Source organism: Pelophylax lessonae, assembly GCF_965119305.1.
Source record: "Pelophylax lessonae genome assembly, chromosome: 4".
In the NCBI taxonomy this organism is placed as follows: Eukaryota; Metazoa; Chordata; class Amphibia; order Anura; family Ranidae; genus Pelophylax; species Pelophylax lessonae.
The window spans coordinates 468994377-469015402 of record NC_138771.1 but is presented as its reverse complement, the minus strand read 5'-3'; the positions used below and the strand labels follow the sequence as shown (position 1 = coordinate 469015402).

Here is a 21026-nt window from a genome sequence, read left to right as displayed (position 1 = left end):
ATAGGAAGTTTCACCTTCAGGTTATACTGTACCTACAGGAGGACTGGACACTGACAAACAAAAAAAAATTACTGTACGCCAGCCCAGAATAAGCCCTCCTATCACCAGCATGGCTCAGTTTTGTAGCAAAGCAGTACTGAGTGCATGATTATAAAAACACAGAGGAGTGCAAGATGTGTCCCTCAAGCTACATGTAAAGCAGTGGTCTCCAAACTGCGGCCCGGGTTCCAGATGCGGCCCTTTTCCTGCTTTTATCTGGCCCTTGAGGCACTATTTTATCTACTGATGCCAACAATGGGACATAATTCCTTGCCAATGAAGGGGCACAATTCCTCCCAATGACACCATTATTGGGGCATAATTCCTTCCAGTGACATCAACTATAGGGCACAATTCCTTCCAATGACACTAAAGATGGGGTATTGTTTTTTCCCCATCAAGATCTTTTCTACTCTCAGTGGCCATAGTCCGGCCCTCCTAAAGGCTGAAGGACAGTAAACTGGCCCTTTGTTTAGAAAGTTTGGAGACCCCTGATGTAAAGGATAATATGGTAAGTACAAAATGCTATATATTTTTTTTCTTGTCCCTTGAGGGACAAAGGAAGTCTTTCGCTTACTGGCCATCTAAAAGTAGTCCAATGGAGGGGACAGCAAACAAGCGCTAACCCAGGCCACAGGCATCCAATAGAGAACTGGGGACTGCCTGAAGCTCAAAGAGCCACCCAAAAAACCTTACACCAGAAGCTGGCATCAGATGAGGCCACATTTACTAGGTAGAACTTAGTAAATGTGTTAAATGAAGGCCAGGGGGCAACCTCACAAATCTGGAAACAGTTGCACAATTCCAAGAAGTATTCTCAGTTTTAGTAAAGTTCATCTTAACAGGAAAGGGTGGAACCAGAGCCCTAAAATGATAAGCTTGGATGATAGTCTGCCTAAACCACCTAGAGATGGTGGAGCGAAGCTGGTGTATCTACATGGGGCCCACTGGGGCTTGTAACAAGAACATACAGTGGGTACGGAAAGTATTCAGACCCCCTTAAATTTTTCACTCTTTGTTATATTGCAGCCATTTGCTAAAATCATTTAAGTTCATTCTTCTTCCTCATGAATGTACACATAGCACCCCATACTGACAGAAAAACACAGAATTGTTGACATTGTTGCAGATTTATTAAAAAAGAAAAACTGAAATATCACTTGGTCCTAAGTATTCAGACCCTTTGCTCAGTATTTAGTAGAAGCCCCCTTTTGATCTAATACAGCCAGGAGTCTTTTTGGGAAAGATGCAACAAGTCTTTCACACCTGGATTTGGGGATCCTCTGCCATTCCTCCTTGCAGATCCTCTCCAGTTCTGTCAGGTTGGATGGTAAACGTTGGTGGACAGCCATTTTTAGGTCTCTTCAGAGATGCTCAATTGGGTTTAAGTCAGGGCTCTGGCTGGGCCATTCAAGAACAGTCACGGGGTTGTTGTGAAGCCACTCCTTCGTTATTTTAGCTGTGTGCTTAGGGTCATTGTCTTGTTGGAAGGTAAACCTTCGGCCCAGTCTGAGGTCCAGAGCACTCTGGAGAAGGTTTTTGTCCAGGATATCCCTGTACTTGGCTGCATTCATCTTTCCCTCGATTGCAACCAGTCGTCCTGTCCCTGCAGCTGAAAAACACCCCCACAGCATGATGCTGCCACCACCATGCTTCACTGTTGGGACTGTATTGGACAGGTGATGAGCAGTGCCTGGTTTTCTCCACACATACCGCTTAGAATTAAGGCCAAAAAGTTCTATTTTGGTCTCATCAGACCAGAGAATCTTATTTCTCACCATCTTGGAGTCCTTCAGGTGTTTTTTTAGCAAACTCCATGCAGGCTTTCATGTGTCTTACACTGAGGAGAGGCTTCCGTCGGGCCACTCTGCCATAAAGCCCCGACTGGTGGAGGGCTGCAGTGATGGTTGACTTTCTACAACTTTCTCCCATCTCCTGACTGCATCTCTGGAGCTCAGCCACAGTGATCTTTGGGTTCTTCTTTACCTCTCTCACCAAGGCTCTTCTCCCCCGATAGCTCAGTTTGGCCGGACGGCCAGCTCTAGGAAGGGTTCTGGTCGTCCCAAACGTCTTCCATTTGAGGATTATGGAGGCCACTGTGCTCTTAGGAACCTTAAGTGCAGCAGAAATCTTTTTATAACCTTGGCCAGATCTGTGCCTTGCCACAATTCTGTCTCTGAGCTCTTCAGGCAGTTCCTTTGACCTCATGATTCTCATTTGCTCTGACATGCATTGTGATCTGGAAGGTCTTATATAGACAGGTGTGTGGCTTTCCTAATCAAGTCCAATCAGTATAATCAAACACAGCTGGACTCAAATGAAGGTGTAGAACCATCTCAAGGATGATCAGAAGAAATGGAAAGCACCTGAGTTAAATATATGAGTGTCACAGCAAAGGGTCTGAATACTTAGGACCATGTGATATTTAAGTTTTTCTTTTTTAATAAATCTGCAACAATGTCAACAATTCTGTGTTTTTCTGTCAGTATGGGGTGCTATGTGTACATTCATGAGGAAGAAGAATGAACTTAAATGATTTTAGCAAATGGCTGCAATATAACAAAGAGTGAAAAATTTAAGGGGGTCTGAATACTTTCCGTACCCACTGTAAGTCTTCTCGAAAGAAGTGTTTTAGAGATATCTTCTCACAGCCCAAACCCCATCCAATTGAGGCAAGTTTTCTTTTTTTGAAATGGAGCCAAATAGAGGCAGAACAACAATTTCCTGTTTCAAGTTAAAGGCAGACACTAGCTTTAGCATGAAGGAAGTCCTGGGCCTCAACACCACTTTGTGCCTTTGTAAAACCAAAAAGGATTCCTTGTAGCAAAAAGCCACCATTTAGGCACTTGCCATGCTGAGGTGATGGCTACAAGGTATACTACTTTGCGAGTGAGAGTTGAGAGAGGTATCTCTTTAAAGGGTTCAAACAGCAGTTTATTATTTACAGGGATTGTAAAGGCAGAAGTTGTTTTTTATCTTAATGCATGCTATGCATCAAGATAAGAAAAAAAAAAAAACTGTGTACAATAGCCCCCTCTACTGCTCATCTTTATCCAGCGATGTTGCAGGAGTTCCTCAGCTGCCCGGGACTGCCCTTCCCATTGGCTGAGACAGCAACGCGTTGCAATTGACTCCTGCTGTTGTCAAAGTCAGCCAGCCAATCAGGAGAGAAAGGGGGCAGGGCCTGATCACAGCTCCATGTCTGAATGGACACACGGAGCTGTGACTTGGCTCAGGTGCCCCCTTAGCAAGCTGCCTGTTGTGGGGGGGAGTTCTGCTAAAAACTCCAACATGCCGAGAACTCCAAAAAAGGTTAAGCTGGATACACACTATACAACTTTCTTTAGATTTTTTCCTTTAGATTTACCAAAACCATATAATATGAGGTCAGACCTGAAAACTTTCAATTTGTATGCAATCAGGCAGGCCCTTGCACTACATAGTTGAAGGTAAATCTAAAGGAAATCTAACAATAAAAGTTGTATAGTGTGTATCCAGCTTTACTTCCAGTGAGTGTACACCAGAAATAATTGGAGGTTTCGACCAGGCGGTGTTGGGAGGGAGTGGCCAGGAGCACAGAAGAGGGATCTGAGAAGAGGAGGATCGGGGATGCTTTGTGCAATTTGAGGAGGATGAGGATAAAGGGAACTTTCTTGTTTAAGTTTTTTGCGTTAAAGAGGTTGTAAACTCGCATTTTTTTTTTTCACCCTGCAAGAGAAAGACATAATGAGCTAGTATGCATCGCATACTAGCTCATTATGCAATACTTACCTTAGAACGAGCCCCCGCCGTGCCGCTCACTCACCTCTATGACGGGCGACATGTCCAGTTGCCCGTCTTCCAGGATCGCGGCATCCGGCCATCTGATTGGCCGGAGCCGCGGTGATGTCACTCCCGCGCACGCGCGCGAGAGTCGACAGTCACGGCACTCGGAACGGCACGAGCGGCCGTTCCTTCAGAGCACATGCGCCAGTGACGTCACTGGCTGCATGTAAGGTAAATATCTCCTAAACGGTACATGTTTAGGAGATATTTACAGTACCTATAGGTAAGCCTTATCATAGGCTTACCTATAGGTACAAGTTGTAGAGGAGGGTTTACTTCCTCTTTAAGTTTGACTTGTTTCACCGTTCAATATATGGCACTGCAGATCCCATTGCAACCTGAAGGTGGCAGTGTTCATTTGCAACTTATCAAGAAGCATCCAGCCTGCAGCTATCCTCTGGTTTTAGCCGACATGGAGATCACAGGATTGTGAACTGCTCAGATTAGTTCCCCCTCACAGGGGACTCAAGCTTTTAATGACAGTATTAGGAGTTTGCAGCCCTGAAAAGTTTCAGCTGCTGGCTCTCAAAGGGAGGATGCTTCTAACATCCCCAGAACGATCTTTACAAGCAAGGCTGCACACTGATGTCATTCTTTTAGATCAGGTATTGTATGAGTTTTAAACCGCATCGAATTCGCATGACATGTGCATGTGAGCAGCTCTTAATGGAGCCGGTTCACACACGCCCGGGGCAGCAATGATGCCGTTTCACACTTGGGTCTGGTTCAGGTGTGAAGTCAGGCAAAAATTTGCACCAGAACCCGGACTGCAGACCGCAGCCAGACGTGTGTAAACCTGGAAGCTAGCCTGACAGTCCTCACCTAAAACTTTGCCCTAATGGGGCCAATCGGTGGTTCTGCAGTGCATACTGATAAGACAAGAGTAACAGAGCGATGAACTCATCGGTATATTGAAAAAAACCACCAAGGAAAAACCAAGGATAAAAACTGGACAGAAAAGGTAGCAGACCATATTTCTTTTGTTTTCATCAGTATATTGCTTCTCCTTTCACTGATCGGTCCCTGGCTCGGGAAAGAGACAGGACCTGTAAATGTTAATGAACTGCAGCAGATATGACTGTACTGTGTAAATCACAGGGCTGGATGGAGTAAAATACAAATCCTGTGTCAAGTAAAACAGCTCCCATACATGTATTTCATCTCTGTATTTAGCCGTTTGCCTGGAGTTCAGCTGTCAATAAGGATCAAGGCAGCATGTACAGAGCTTATACTTTCCTACATATGCCAACAATAGTAGTTCCCATATTTCTGTCCTGAAAGGTTTGCTTCAAATCATATGCTATGTAAACAACCATCAGACATCGCAAAGCCTGGGTGAACAAAACTGCTCGTTAGAGGAAGCACATTTCCTGTCTTTATACATTTAAAAATCTGGGACATTAAATATTCATTCCACTAGGAATGGACAGCCCAGGGACACCTGCATAATAATATTAGACTCGCTCAGTGATGTCACCACACAAAACGATTATACACCATTCAGCCATATTGCCTCCATATCATTTTTCTTCCCTAAAATTTATTGAGTATAGTCTTCTCCTTTCACAGCACTTCACCAGAGCAGTAGAGGGAAGTAAAAATTCATAAACAGCAGTCAAAACAGTTTTTATGTAAATAAACAAAAACATAATACCTAAAACATTTTGGAAAGAGAAAAAAAAAAAAAAGGATGTACAAAGGAAAAAAACAAAAACAATCACTAAAAATATATTAAATATCTCTTAAATTGCAGCCACCTCTTTAGACAGGTCGGTAAATGTATGATGCCTGCCTATAACAGAGTTCAATGCATTTATAGATTTGTTACTATTCCTTGGAGCATCTGACCAATGAAGATTGAAGTCTTTCCTTTCAAGTAACAATGGCATTGTGGCGGTTTGTATGCATGTCATCTGTTGTTGCTGTTCTGAACAAAATTGATGGAGTAAGATCCAGTTTCGGAATCCTGATTGACCTGGAAGTTGTTTGTTGACAACCCAAAAGGTTTCAATACCAGATCTCCCAAACTCTTCAGTTTACCTGAGGGATATAAAAAACATTTTTGACTCTATAATGCACAAGAGTAAAGTGACCCATGGGGCTGAAACAAAACTAAAAGCAGCCTGTAATGTACAAAAGTCTACATTCTGATCAGTAATTTATACAGACCTGAACACAATGGTGTTGTATGATATGGGCCAATGCACACTGGTCTGTTTAGGTCCATAGCATTTAGCTACATAAACCAAAACTAGAAAAATCTACATTCACAGCCATATTTTTACACTGTATGCATGTACACAATTTTACAAGTGTTCAGTGTACATGGACCTCATTTTGTTGTCCATGCTGCTGAAGATGTAAATAACAATATATAGCCAGTGGCGCCACCACCATTGATTACACACTGCTGAGGTTTACGTTTTCCTTTGTAAATAAGTAATTTATGTGTAGGCTCTAGCATATATTATTCCCAATGCACACATTCCTGTAGAAATGGCGGTGTATGTGGACAGGTGCTACAGCGACTAGCTGTAGCTAGTTTTAAAATAAGGCTGTAACATAACAAAATGTGGAAAAAGTGAAGCGCTGTAAATACTTTTCGGATTCACTGTATGTCACGAACTAGGTCTGTATAAGAGCTTCTCTGTCTGTGCAATGTAAAGCCTAGGGGAGGATTCTTAATAGATTTTCAAAACTGTAAATTTAGACCAACATTTCTTCAAAAAGGTAAACTAATAGTACAAATCTGAATATTTTGAGTACTTGTTATCTATATAGCAAGTACATATATAGCACTTTTTAGGGTCACACAAAGTTATATGCATTGGTTCTCGTCCCCCCCAAACAAACTTTTCAATTCAATGCTCTGCAATTGCTTTAAAACCAATCTGTAAATAAAATTCAAACTTTAGCTTGAAGACAAACTACAGGCAGATAAAATACCATCAGTTCATGTTATGTTTAGATTTATATCAGTAATATCACTTGCATTTGTCTTTTTATCAGCTTCCTGTCATCCCCTGCATAAAACTATAATTACGCTGCTATGCGGCAGTGCTATACGTTCTGTGGTAAACTTGCTGACAGAGCAGAGAAAACGTCATCATAGTGCTGCTTCTGTACTAACCAGTCAGCAAGCTGAGGGTGTTTCTGGGATATGCTATAACACTGTAGCTGTAAGTCCAGACCAGGTTATTCTGTCTGGCAGGGATCTCTGGTTCACAAATCTTGCTACAGAGAATAACATATCCTTTGGTAAGTAAAGCAAGCTGTTCCCATAAAAGGAGAAATGCAACAGGATCTACTTGGTAATCATGGGCTGATAGGAAGGCAATTTAAAAACAAGATTCCTTTTTTTGTCTAGAAGATACTTAGAACAGTCTTTGAGAGAGGAAAACCTGATTACTTACTGATCATTTCTTCTTTCATTTTCTCATTTCTCTCTTCAATCTGTTTAGGCAAGCGCTGCAACATACACAAAACAAATGACTTGTGTAAGATTTTTTTTTGTTAATCAACTGCTAAACTATCATAAAAATGTGTAATTTATTTAGGCCGGTTCACATCATTAATCACACTGGAACGTGCTGTGCATTCCTGCGCAATTCACATGCTATCCAGGTGCAGTGCGATTTTATCCCATTGATTTCAATGGGCTGCACAAATAGTGCATGCACTACTTAAATAAAATGCTCAGCAAACAGATCGCATGGTACTACCAATCCAGTGCAAGCAAATGCACTGCGACTTACATTTGGGGGTGTTAACACTGACCCCCCCCCCCCCCAAGGATCGCAACTGCAGTGCGTTTTTAATGCATGGGACATGCGCATAGAATGCGGGTTTTCCACACTGCTTTCTGGTGTGGAGAGGCCCTTAAAATGTATGTCTGGGCGAAATAACATAACTAACATTCAGTACATCTCTGCAACACATGTACATTTCACTAGGTTTTATCCCTTTAAAGCAGTACTTTATCTTTTTGTGAGTTATGGACCTTTAAGAATCTGGTGAAAGCTATGGATCCCCCCTCCCCAGAAATATTCACATAAAATGCAACTTTGCATGAAATGAATACACACGTTTTCTACAATCATTACTGCTACCACACACACGCTCCCCCCCCCCTCCTCATTATTTAGCTTATTTCAATTAATGTAAAAATTTTCTTTTTTTTTTTATTGTATAACACAACACTGGACCACTCAGGGGTCCATGGAACCCAGGTTAAGAAACACCTGCTTTAAAAAGGGTAACACATCCTTTGTGGAATAAATATAGGAAGTCCAAAAAAAAAAAAAAAATAGCATATGCAATACCTACACAAGCCATATTGTAATTTAAATGTTGTAAAAATGACCTTTCCTTTTCAATCTCCAGCACTGTAATTTTCTATAAAATGTAATGCAATATGGTAACCTGCTGGATGAGAAAGGACTGCTAAGTGTAAGCAACCTTTTGCTGAAAGCAGAAAGTTTGGTGTTTAGGTGAAATTCTTTATTGCCTAACCACTAACTAGCGAACCTTCACTCAAACATAAAACTTTTTGCCTGGTTGTATTAAAAAGGCGAAACTTTGATTTTATAAAATTTTTTTTTTTTGTATTTATGGTTTAACCTGCCCTCTGATTACTAGGCAAGGATGACTTCTCCTGTGCTCTCCTAGGATTACTACATCACATATCCCAGAAGGCATACAGTGATGGAGAAGGATGGATATGGTAGCGTGTCCTTAGGGGGCCGGCTGCAAGAACCTGGAAGAGACATCTGGCTCCTGGTGGTAGATAGCGGCATGGGTTCTGGTGTGCAGTGCAGAGCAAGAGATCACAACAGGTCATTTATTTATTACAGACAACTCAGTATAAAAAGCTAAAATGGGATGGAAAAAATAAAAAATGGAAAAGCAGCGGGGTGAATTTCCTTATAAGCTAATAAAGATATACGCTTCTACAATACCTTGGATCGTTTCTTCAGGCTTTTTACAATTCTGCTTGAAAAAAATACCTCTCATGTGCTCATTAACATTTTCCCTGTTGGAATAAACACAAAGGGAACCCCAGCCACATCTGGAGTATTCTGTGCAGTTCTGGTGGCCAATCCTCTGAAAGGATGTGCTGGAACTGGAAAGAGTCCAGAGAAGGGCAACTAAGCTAATTAGGGGATTGGAGGACCTAAATTATGAGGAGCGTTTACAAGCGCTCAATTTATTCTCCCTAGAGAAGAGACACCTGAGAGGGGACATAATAGCGATTTACAAATACCTCAACGGTGATCAGAGCATAGAAAAAAAACCGATTCAGTCGCAGGAAATGTAAGAGGACACGAGGCCATACAATGCGATTAGAGGAGAAGCGATTTAACCTCAGGCTACGCAAAGGGTTTTTTACAGTAAGGGTAATAAGATTGTGGAACTGGCTTCCACAAATGGTAGTACCTGCAGGGAGTATGGCTACTTTTAAAAGACTCTTGGACATACATCTCCAAGATCAAAACATTCAGGGGTATGGGAAATGAATACGTCTACACACCTACACACGTTGAACTGGAAAAACGATCGTCTTTATTCAACCTCAACTACTATGTAACTTATGCATTCTTTGCTTTGGGAGCATATGCTGGACATTATGAATTGGGTTCATTGTTAATTTTAGTTGCTCTCACATGAATAAATTACAGCTACGCAGGACTTTTAAAAGTATATTACCATGCACGCTTCTCGGGCTTGGTGACACGATGCATCCAGATTCATAACAGACTTGTAATCAGCTAAGGCCTCGTCAAGTTTTTCAGTCTTCTCATATAGTTCAGCTCTCCTCAGTAAGGCGCGGATATAGTCAGGATTCAGTTCAATTGCTGTAATCAAAAAACCATTATAGAAAAATGAACCACCCTTTGCTGACCTCTATACTAATCCTAGAAACACAGATGTAATTTATATGCATAGAATTACGCACAATACCGGTATCGGTGCGGATACTAAGCATTTGCATGAGTATCGGTACTCGTGCAAATATACAGATACCTGAATCCGATACTATAAGAGGAAACCGATACTTTCAGCTGTCAGCGGGTATCTCCACTGACAGCTGAAATGTAAGAAAAAAAAAAAAGCCGACAAGTTTTGGTTATTAAGCACGTCCCTAATAACTGATGACTCATTCAGCTGTCAGTGGGGTTCCCCTGTTGACAACTGAAGTGTTAGGGCTCTTTCACACACTCCGTCCGCTGGACGGAGACCGTTTTTCTCAGCGGGGGATCGAGCTGCCGATCCCCCGCTGAGCAGCAGGAGGACAGCTGTGTCTCCGCGCTGTGTGCGGAGACACAGCTGACAGTTCCCCATGCATCTCTATGGGGGAAATCGGATGTCAACGGACCGTCAGTCCATTCTCACCCGATCCCATCCGATCCGCTGGACGGATGGAAAATAGGGTTTCCATCCGTCCAGATTTGACGGATCGGGTCGGATGTCAGCGGACATGTCTCCACTGACATCCGATGCCCCATAGGAATGCATGGGGGGACCGTTCAGATCCGCCAAAAAAACGGACAGGCGGATCTGAACGGTCCGCCTGTGTGAAAGGGGCCTTAAGGAAGTCTGGCAATTGGAGCTGTCAAGAAAAAGCAGCTGGGCAATCAACAACAACATTGCTCAGCCGCTAAATCGCTAAGATGAAAAAGAAACATGGATTCTTTTTGTATCTTTCTGTTTCTTCATCTACAGATCAAAAAGGATGAACTCTGCAGATGAAGTCAGTTTGAAGCAACCTAAGTAAAAAAACATAATTTTTTATGTTTTTTTTTTATTAAACGTTCCTCTGTTTAACCCCTTGTTAACCCTTATATTAGTCTAATCAGCCTTAACTCCTTATTCTCCTCTATTTAAAATTATTTTCCTGCCGATTTCTTTTTTCCGTTCACTTCTAAATTATAAAAACTATTCATAATTAAAACTTTTTTTTTTCTTTGTTAATATTTTTACACCTTTAACATATTTACATGTTTCACATTGAAAAAAAAGAGCAAAATGTAAGAAAAATAAATGTATTTAATTTGTATAATTTCTGACAGCTAAAGCGTAAACAAAACAGCTGCGGTAGATATCAGTAATTGGTATCAGCAAATTAAAAGGGTTCACATACTTTAAGACTAAAGCCAACCATACATGGATAGAAATTCTGCTGGTTTAGGAAGGACCAGCTGAATTTAATCCATGCATGGGCAGGGAGGTTGTACAAAAGCTGATCTATGCTCGACTTCTGTACAACTTCCCAGTTGGATTTTTCCCGATCAATCAGCGCCGCCAGAGTGCAGTGCTGATCAGTGTATCCCGATGGTCAAAATAGAGAACAATAGCTCAGTAGGGAGAATTCCCCTATCCACATTGAGTGGAGGAATCGAGCCATTTTTCATTTAACCCACTGGTTGAAAAAAAAAAAAACACGACGACTCATCTATGGGCTCCCTAGCACAACATCTTGCAGGCCTCACAAGGTGCTACAGGTCAGCAACACCGTTACCTTAGACACTTTTCAGGCCAAGTCAAAATTACTTTATAACTTCACAAAGGAAATTTAGAGAGGCTGTCATACGATTCCCAAACTTCTGTATGCAAATGTGGAATGAGATCAATTCAGAAAACAAACATACCTTTGGTGCAGTCTGTTAGTGCAAGGTCTTTTTTGTCCTGTAAAAGCAAATTATGAAAATATACATGAGTTTTAATGATTACTGCAATACATGTGGCTATAAGCTGACAGATCTCCCACTGAGGAAGACAGGCTAAGGGAGGTCCATCCATTCTCCTTCATATGCTATGAAGCTGAGACTTGCTGCAATCTTTTTTTGACATGCATGTGCTGATTTTGTGCTTCAACTGAGCTGCAAAGAACTAGAAGTGAAAGTAGTTGGAAAAAACTCTGATCAGGATCAGGTAGCAAAGGCACCTGAAAGTCAGTTGCCAGATCTGGAATAATTCTCAGAGGCTTGGATCTAAAATGAAGGATTCTTCATTCGGTTATAAAACTCATTGTTGCATCTAATAGAGTGTTTCGATAACAAGGCTGACTAAACAGAATTACAAATTCTTTGCAACCTATGCGTTTTCCACATATGTATTTCAACTCTTTAAGCTCCATTCACACCTGAGCGTATCATTTTCAGGCGTTTTTGGCAGGTGTTTGGGGGCAGGCATTGACATCTAACAAAAATGCTGGTAATCTGCCAAAAGAGAAGCTCATCTACTTTTTTTGAGCTTCAGGCGTTTTGCTTCAGGCGACAAGACGCTCATATGTGAACAGGGGCTATTGAAATGAATGGGATTTTGCTTGTTGGGCATTCTGAGACTTCAGAGATGAGCGTTTTTCGAGCTGAAAAATGCTCAGGTGTGAACAGGGCCTTAGTGGTTTGTTTGGAGATAACATAAAAATATACATTTTGGGGGGGAAAGGGGAAACCCAATAAGCCCTCATTCACCCCAATGCGATTTGACAGTTCAAAATGGCATGACAAGTTCCCCCCCCATTTTTGGCAATGGAACCATTCAAATCGTTACAACTCAAGTTGCAGCGACTTTGAAAAAGGTTCCTACTTTTCTACAATGCGACTTACATTGACTTCTGTTGCATTCATGAAATCGGAGATCCAAATCGCACTGATCTGCGGCTATAAAATTGTGCTGAAGTAGCATGATTTCAAAGTGACACTGATGGAAACCAGGATTTAAGCAAACTTGTGGCAAACACTTCTATGCATGAACTAGTAAGTGACCTGAGTGCTTCACAGTTTACACGGAGCAATTTCGGCAGCTTTAGGCAGCCAAACAAAGCAGTGAAGAATAAACAAAAGATAAGGATATGCTGCTCCAATGAGCGGAGTTTTAAGAGTACCTGGTGCTTTGTCCTACAGAAGTAGAGATCTGGTTCACTTTATATATGCGAGAAGCAACTATTTAAGATTTTTTTTCTGATCAGTGATCTATCATGGTCTTTATCACTCTGAATGAACTAAAAAAAAATCAGCACTATCAAACCATATCCTATTACTTGCAGATGGCTGTAAAAATCTTCTCTGCTGGGTCTCCTCAGAGCTACCATGCATGGTCCTGAGCAGCTGTCTTCCAGTGCTCTATAGGTTAACAGCAGCCGTTGGTCATGAGAAAAGTTGCGCTGCTCGCCTGGCCACTTCTGCCCTCTCCGCCATTCACAGAACCCCTACTATTGTCCCACAATGAACTGCATGCTGTGAACAGGCCATGGGGATCCCGTCATTCAAATGTTCCGCCTTTATCAATAAAATGCAAAGCATTGTGAGAAAACAACTGTAGGAATTCTGTGAATGGCGGAGAGTGCAGAAGGGGGCCACCAGAGGCACAACGCTTCTCAATAGCAGCAGTTCCTTTACAATGATAAGGTAATAGCAGAGCAAGCATAAGAGGAAGCCTTTCTAGGGGTGGTGAGCATTTTCCTAACAGGACGGATGTTTGGCAGCCCTTTATACTTAAGTGAAGTGGACCCAGAGAGCCCCTGAGAGGGTGAATTATTACTACAGGCGAATATCTATTAGTCTTCTGGTGGGTGCAATGTGATGGAGGACTTGCACCAGTGGATGTAATACATACTTATCCCCCCCCCCCTTTTTTTTTTTTTGCACTAAAGAACTTTGTGGTTGGCAACTTGGAGTGATATCTGCAATTTTGCATTCTGGACTATTTAAAGGACGAACACCTTTCATACAATTTGAGCACTTTTATTTATGAACTATCATCAAATCTTTTTTGGGACATATCCTTATACTTTTTGTAATATAAATGTAATACAATTTTTAGGCACTGGTTTGATTTATATGTTTTTTATGATTATTATTTATGAGGTATAATTTGTGTATTATAAGCACCGCACTTCCTTTTTTTGATTTGTTGTTTATTAGAGTGGTCACCAATTTAGTGCAAGCCGCTCATTGTTTTGTGTGTTGAGCGCTCAATTTCCTTTTTTTTTTGTTACTGGTAACTTTTACTTTAAATTTAATTGTAACACCTTATATTACCTCCAGCCTATCAGCCTCCAGCTTCTCTGGATTCAGATGCAAATTTATAGTAATGTAATGGTTGTAATTGTTTTGCACAGAGCAGCCCTGATTCTCCTTTTCTGGAGTCCTGCATTAGCACTTCTGGCTTCTCCTGCCTTCAGAGCAGCCCCCATAGCAAGCCACAAAGTATAGTACTAAGTGCCCCTATAGCAAGGTAGAAAAACTTCTGCCTTTAGAATCACTCACTTCCTTCTCCTGACCAGGACTACATGTCCCATGAGGCCTTGCTCCTCACATATTTACAAGTTCTCAGGCACTTACTGATATGTACGTAGGGTGTACTGAGCTGTATGTGTCCTGCATTGTGTATACTGACCTGTATGAACGGTGTACTGAGCTGCATGTGTGCTGCACTGTATTTTCTGATATATAAACAAATGCATTCTGTATGCAGGGCAAATAATCAATTTTAAAAATAGTTAACTATTTTCATAATCGATTATAATCAATTATGTTGATTAGTTGTTTCAGCCCTACATGCAATTGTACTTCTGCTCATTCCCAACACTGCGCAGAAAACAGCAGCTAAGCAACTCTTTACCTGTTTCAGTCTAGCGGCTGCTCGGTTGGAAAACAGAATAGATCGGTCTTTCTTGTAAAAGGCTGGACATTTCTGGAGAGCTTGAGAATAGACGTTTTCAGCTTCAACATAATCTGAACCAAAGCAGAAGAAAACATTTCACCACATAAAACATGTACAAAGGGGGAAATTTGTTTCTTTCACTTGAACATCTGAGTGGAGCCATGGGCCCCTTTTACACTGGTGTTCTGTCAGTCTATATCCTGTGATCTCTTATGGGTTACTAGATGGAAGTGGATGACTCCGCCTATATCTGCCCAAGCCAAGGGTCATTAAATGTATCCACCTATATCTGCCCAAACCAAGGGTCATTCAGGTTCATTAGGCTAGATAGAAAACATTTTCGTCCCCGTCCACTTTTACTCCCTTGACTGAATGCAATACAGGAAGATGCACATGCACTTACATTCAACCACCCATGTAGATTAAATGGGTCTTGGGGTTTTTTTTTTTCAATCACAGAATGGAGGAAAAATCTGAATGGACATAGATGTCAAATATGTGGCATTTGTTTCTGTCCTGAAAATATTCTGCAGGGGATCAGTCCATTGATCCCCTGCTGAGTCCAAACAGAGGGTTTCTGTGACAAGGGGCAATAAAGAGCAGGCAGAAAGGGGGAGAAAGAATCAGTTCTTTGATTCTTTCAACTGTAAGTGCAAATATAAGCTTGAGCTATTGAGCACTGTGAATAGGCTATTATTTTAAAAGGTAAACATGTAAAAATATGTGCAAGGAAATATTCAGCGTAAATCAAATAAACAGATATATATATATATATATATATATATAAAATGGGCAGCTGAACACTAAAGGTTGAAACCAAAACCTCAAGGAGGAGTAAATGTAAATAAATAGTGCAGCGCATATACAATATAAGTGATGAACATATAAATATCAATTAATACACCCAGTGCAAAAAAGTGATATACACTAGGAAGTCCATATGCATTAGTAAAACATCTTGTGACTTGCAAAGGACATGCAGTGAGATATGCTGGAAGATAAAAAGCTCCCACTGCTGACTGGAAATGTAAAATATGTATATACATACATATTAAATAAGAAGGCACGGCTGTACATCCAAGAGTTGTTTTAGTTCCTTTGTCTCACCATGCCACAACCTGACTGGTTACAGCGGTCATAAAGTGAAGTTTTGCTTACCTGCTTTTTTAAACAGCTCATTCCCTTCTTCTTTTAAAAGAGTGCTCTCCTTTCTTCTGTCCTTTAAAAATGACAATGACAGGTTTACTCTCATGGCACAACATCACTAATCCCTCCCCCCCTTCCCATCAAACCAAAGAATCAACACTTAATTTCGAGGTTTCCCATAAAAATCTCTAAGCCAGGTTACTATTGTTTTTCTGGTGCAGTGATTCAGACACTTTGCTGGCGTTAAGCTACAAGAGAATACATTGAAATGCATCAAGCTTCTCCAATTTAAAAAAAATAGCCCAGCTGCCGTCATTCAGTCTCCAAAATAGGTGCTATATATCATAACCTAAAACATTGTGCGACTGCCCTCTATCCCAATCCCCAAACCGTATTTAAATGTGGTTATTCGAATAAATAAATAGTGTATGAATGTCTGAAAATATGTATTGATTCATACATTATTTATATGGATTCACCACATTTGAAATACAGTTTGGGGATTAGGATAGAGTACAGTCACACGATGTTATAACAACAAAAAAAATTGCAATGACAGCATAGAAATTATGTACGACATACAGTACATAACCCTTACTATGTACCGACAGCTGCTAAAATTACAAAGCCCTTATTTAAAAGTAGTTGTAAAGGCTGAAGTTTTTTTTTTTTTTACCTTCATGCATTCTATTTATAAAAGGTGAAAAACCTTCAGTATGCAGCCCCCCCCCCCCCCCCGATACTTACCTAAGCCCCATCTAAATCCAGTGATATGCATGAGAGCAGCTGCTGCCCTGGCTCTTTGCCTCTTCATTGGCTCAGAGACAGCAATGGAAGCCATCACTGCTGTCAAATACAGCCAGTGAGGAGAGAGTGTGGGGGGGGGGGGGGGGGGTGGAGCTGAGCCCCTTTCTGTGTGTCTTATGGAGAGTGAGCATACATGAGTGAGCATACATGAGTGCTTCTATAGCAATTAGGAACCAGGAGCGCCAGTAGGGAACTCATGAAGAGGGTCAAGGCTGCTCTGTGCTAAATCCTTGCACAGAGCAGGAAAGTATAATGTTTATTTTTTTTTTTTAGAAAATTTCGGCTTACAATCGCTTTAAATCTGTAAGAGTCGGTTCACACTGGGGCGACTTGTCAGGCGACCTGGTCGCCTGACAAGTCGCCTGCCATAGATTAGCACAGGACCCGTTCTAATAGGAGTGACACAAGTCGCTCCAACTTAGAAAAAGGTTCCTGAGCTACTTTGGGGCGACCTGCATTGACTTCAATGATATGAAGTCCGTGCATGCCGCTCCGAGGTCGCCCGGCAAAGTCAGGTCACGCCTGTGTGAACCGGCTCTTAGTCATCTAATACTCCCCTCCCTCCCAGACTGACAATGCTCCTGTCCAAATCTGTCCCTGTGGTCCTCCATTCAGATTGGGGGAATTCTAATACAGGCTAGATCACCAGGTGAAAACAGAGGGCAAAATGCCTAAGAAAACGAATGCAGCCACCACATCAAATGATTGGTACGTTGCAATGTTACATTTTTGGTTGTGTTTAACCACTTCCAAGACTGCAACATATAAATAGAAGTTGCATCTTTAGCCCCGGTTCACATTAGTGTGATCACAGAGATCGCATGTAATTCGGAGCGCACTGCTCCTAAATTACATGCGATCTCATGTGCGGTGCAAATTTCAGCCATACACTTTGCATGGCTGAATTTGCACCGCATCGGCACTAAATACGCACCTGGCCCTTTTTTTTTTTATCCGCAGCAGAATCGGATAGCATAGTGGTTCACACTAGTGTGTTCCGATTCTGTGCAAACTTGCAGATCGCACTGCGGGATCACGCTGTATATTCACAGCGTTCCCGCATCGCACAAATGTGAACCGGGACTTAAGTGGTTTCCTGGGGTTTTATCTAAAAAGCTAAAAAAAAAAGACATGTTCAGATTACAGTCCACAGCTAGTAAATTGAAGGGAAGCGAGCCCCCCCCCCCCAGCTTCAGTGTGAAGATACCACACCACACCACCGTGTTTACACTCAATCGGCTTACCAGAAGCTAGATGTAACAAGCTCAAAACATTGCTTGGCAATCTCTGTGTCAATCTGTGATAGGTGGACCACCTCACAAGATGAGAACAACCAGTGGGATTGCGCACTCCTAGTATATGGATCAGCAACTGAGGCTCCCTGCAGCGCCTCTGTCCTCCCGCTGACCGACTGATCAGCTTCATTCCGATCTCTCCCCGCACACACCTCCTTGCGATGCCGCTGCTCCCCGCCCTCTGACAGATGAACATTTCTTCCTGGTCTAACCCCGGTATTGTTTTCTTCACACAGCAGCTGGCTTTCTCAGGCACACTGTTCAAACAGGCAAGCCCAAGGAACGATTTGACAGTGCGGGCGGCTATTCCTAGAGGCGATCAAAGAGTAGATTGCCTTTGATTGCCTCTATGGGCTTGGAGGACCGAAGCGACATCATGACATCACTTCCAGTCCAGGCTGGAAGTACATTTTTTTGTTCTCTCCTTTTTACCTTTTAAAAGCAAAAGATTTGGGTCTTTGAGAGGACCTGTCATCCTTATTTTTATTACAAGGGATGTTTATATTCCTTGTAACAGGAATACTGTAAAAGCGAAAAAAAAAAAAAAAAATGAAAAGAAAAGAACCATGTAAAAAAAAAAAGAAAAAAAAGAAAACAACATTTAATGGCCCCCCATACCTCCATGTTCGCGTGCAGAAGCAAACACATATTTAAGTCGGGAACGCAATGGAAACGGTATTCGCACCACACATGTAGCGTATCATGGCGAACACACGAGCGAGAGCAATAATTCTATCACTAGACCTACTCTGCAACTCTAAACATGCAATCTGTAAAAATGTTTAAAGCCTATTAAGATTTTTAAGTACAGTAGTTTATTACCATTCCACGAGTGTGGGCAATTTTAAAGTGTGACATGTTAGGTATATATATATATATATATATATATATATATATATATATATATATATATATATATATATATATATATATATATATATACACACACACACACACACACATTATATATATATATATATATATATATATATATATATATATATATATATATATATATATATATATATATACACACACATACATACATACATACACATATACATATATATATATATATATATATATATATATATATATATATATATATATATATATATATATATATACACACACACACACAAAATATGTGTGTGTGTGTGTGTGTGTGTGTGTGTGTGTGTGTGTGTGTGTGTGTGTGTGTTTTTCTTTTTAATTAAAGTGTATTAAAAAAAAAAAAAAAAAAGAAGAAAAATCTTGTTTGCAAATATCATGTGACAAAAAAATTGCAATGATAGCCATTTTATTTTCTAGGGTCTCTGCAAAAAAAAAAAAAATGTCTAATGTTTAGGGGTTATAAGTAAATTTTGTAGCAAAAAAAATACTGATTTTAACTTGTAAACAAAAAATGCCAGAAAAAGCCTGGTCTTAAAGTGGTTAATACTGCTTTAAGGTAAACTTGTTGCCAGGCAATAGTCATTCAAATATTTTGATCTTTTCAACAGCGTAAATCAGAACCTCATAACCTCTGCAACCACTTTACAGCAATTCATCTTCAAAGTCCAAATTGTAGTTCAGTCCACCCACCCTACTACCCCCTCCCAGCAGCAATTCAGGAGCTCAGCTCCTTCCTCCCAGCAGCTTCCCCCTGCCAGCAGTGATTCAGTGCCCAAGAATGACTTGGCAGCTCACCGGGTTCCCCTCCCAGGAGAGATATAGAGGCCTTCTGGGCTTTTCCGCTCTGATATAAACAGCTGAGAGAATGACTTGGATGACTGCGCACTTCTGCTCTGAAGTTTGAGGACGAGTTACTCCACACTACAGGGAAGGCATGTTTTGTTTTGAAGCTTATTTACTGCTTATTAAAGATGAACTTGAATGCCAATAGCCTGACAATGTGTTCACTTTAGAGTTACCATACCTAAGAGAGGCAGCCATGTTCACTGCGGGATTATCTTTATTCATCTCCATAAACAAAATACTGGATGAACAAATTTAAACCCACTGATATCTCATAACACCAATCAGTCACAGTATGCTGCTAGGATAGCAGGCACATCATACATAAGGACACCTTGCACAAAACAAATCCCCATCAGTGTGCACAACCTTTACTTCTTTACTTTCACCATTATTAGCTTCACAAATATATCACCCCCCCCCCCCCCCCCCCCCAGTATTCACCTCTCTCTCATCCTCACTCATGTCCTTCTCCATTTCCAGCAGGATCTCCTCCTCCTCCATATCTACATCTCCTATCTCAGTCTCCATTACAGGATCGGGATCCCCCTCCTCCTCCTCCCTGGTGAAAGGTTCGGGATCTCCCTTCTCTGCCATGACAGGCTCAGGACTTCCTTTGTCTTCAGTGCCAGACTCAGCATCTCCCTTCTCTGCAATGTCAGGCTCAGGACTTCCTTTCTCCTCAGTGACAGACTCAGCATGTCCCTTCTCGGCTATGACAGGCTCAGGATCTCCCTCCTCCCTGGTAAAAGGCTCAGGTATCCTCTTGTCAGCCAAGTCAGGCTTCTCCGAGACAACAGGCTTCTCTGTAGCGCTCTCCTCCGCCTCCAGCACTGTGAACTCTTCCTCTGACTCTCCGTTCAGCCTCTCTGGGTCCTCCGTGCAGTCATGGAAGTCTTCTTCCTCCTCCACCTCTCCTGTACCAGAGCGCTGGCTCTGCGGTTCCTCCATATCTCCCAGCCGGTGACAGATTCTGAAGCACACGCGTCACTTCCGTCGCCTATTGATGAGGACAGCTAAGCCTTCGGCCCTTATTGGTCGGTAAGATTCTCATTTGGAGAGAGGCGTAGTGTTTGAATACAGAAAACTTTATTACACCAGGCGGCGCACAGCCTTTTGTTCAAGTGGTGCAAAGTCAGGCGGGAGGAGCCTCGTTGTGTTCAGTTTGGCTTCCCTGGCTTTATTACAGAGGGGACAACAGCCTGAATAGATAACAACAAAAGCTTATAAAGAGGGGTTGGAACGGTTGTGTCTGAAAAAGGAGGCAGTAAACTAATAAAAACGGCATTTTTACTTTATTCTTCTCCAGTCAGTGACCATTGTTATCCCTGTGCTTTTCACTGACAACCAATGAGCAACACACTTTACCACTGACCGCAGTACATTTATCCACTGAGTGACCACCAATGACTTACACTAGGGATGCACCGAATATTCGGCGGCCGAACATTATTCGGCCGAAAATAGAGAAAATAGCACTTTCGGCCGAATAAGTCAAAAGGCCGAATA

General features: G+C 41.6%; 1 protein-coding gene across 1 annotated transcript; it reads right to left on the bottom strand.

Moving 5' to 3' along the window:
• Positions 1-5572: 5572 nt before the first annotated feature.
• Positions 5573-20481, bottom strand: TTC1 (tetratricopeptide repeat domain 1). Its single transcript, XM_082256524.1, has 7 exons — positions 19962-20481; positions 15691-15751; positions 14491-14603; positions 11514-11550; positions 9571-9719; positions 7278-7332; positions 5573-5904 (listed from the first exon to the last, which is right to left on the bottom strand). Exons 1-7 carry the CDS (start codon positions 20466-20468, stop codon positions 5774-5776), a joined length of 1053 nt encoding a protein of 350 aa, XP_082112650.1. The 5' UTR covers positions 20469-20481; the 3' UTR covers positions 5573-5773.
• Positions 20482-21026: the final 545 nt, after the last annotated feature.

Bases quoted from the DNA above. Each gene is read 5' to 3' on its own strand.
- TTC1 (XM_082256524.1), bottom strand. From the start codon at position 20,468: ATGGAGGAACCGCAGAGCCAGCGCTCTGGTACAGGAGAGGTGGAGGAG. The intron at 11,551-14,490 runs GTAAAGAGTTGC...TTGCTTTTACAG, and splicing joins CAGCCGCTAGACTGAAACAG to GACAAAAAAGACCTTGCACT. The intron at 5,905-7,277 runs GTAAGTAATCAG...TATATCCCTCAG, and splicing joins AATGAAAGAAGAAATGATCA to GTAAACTGAAGAGTTTGGGA.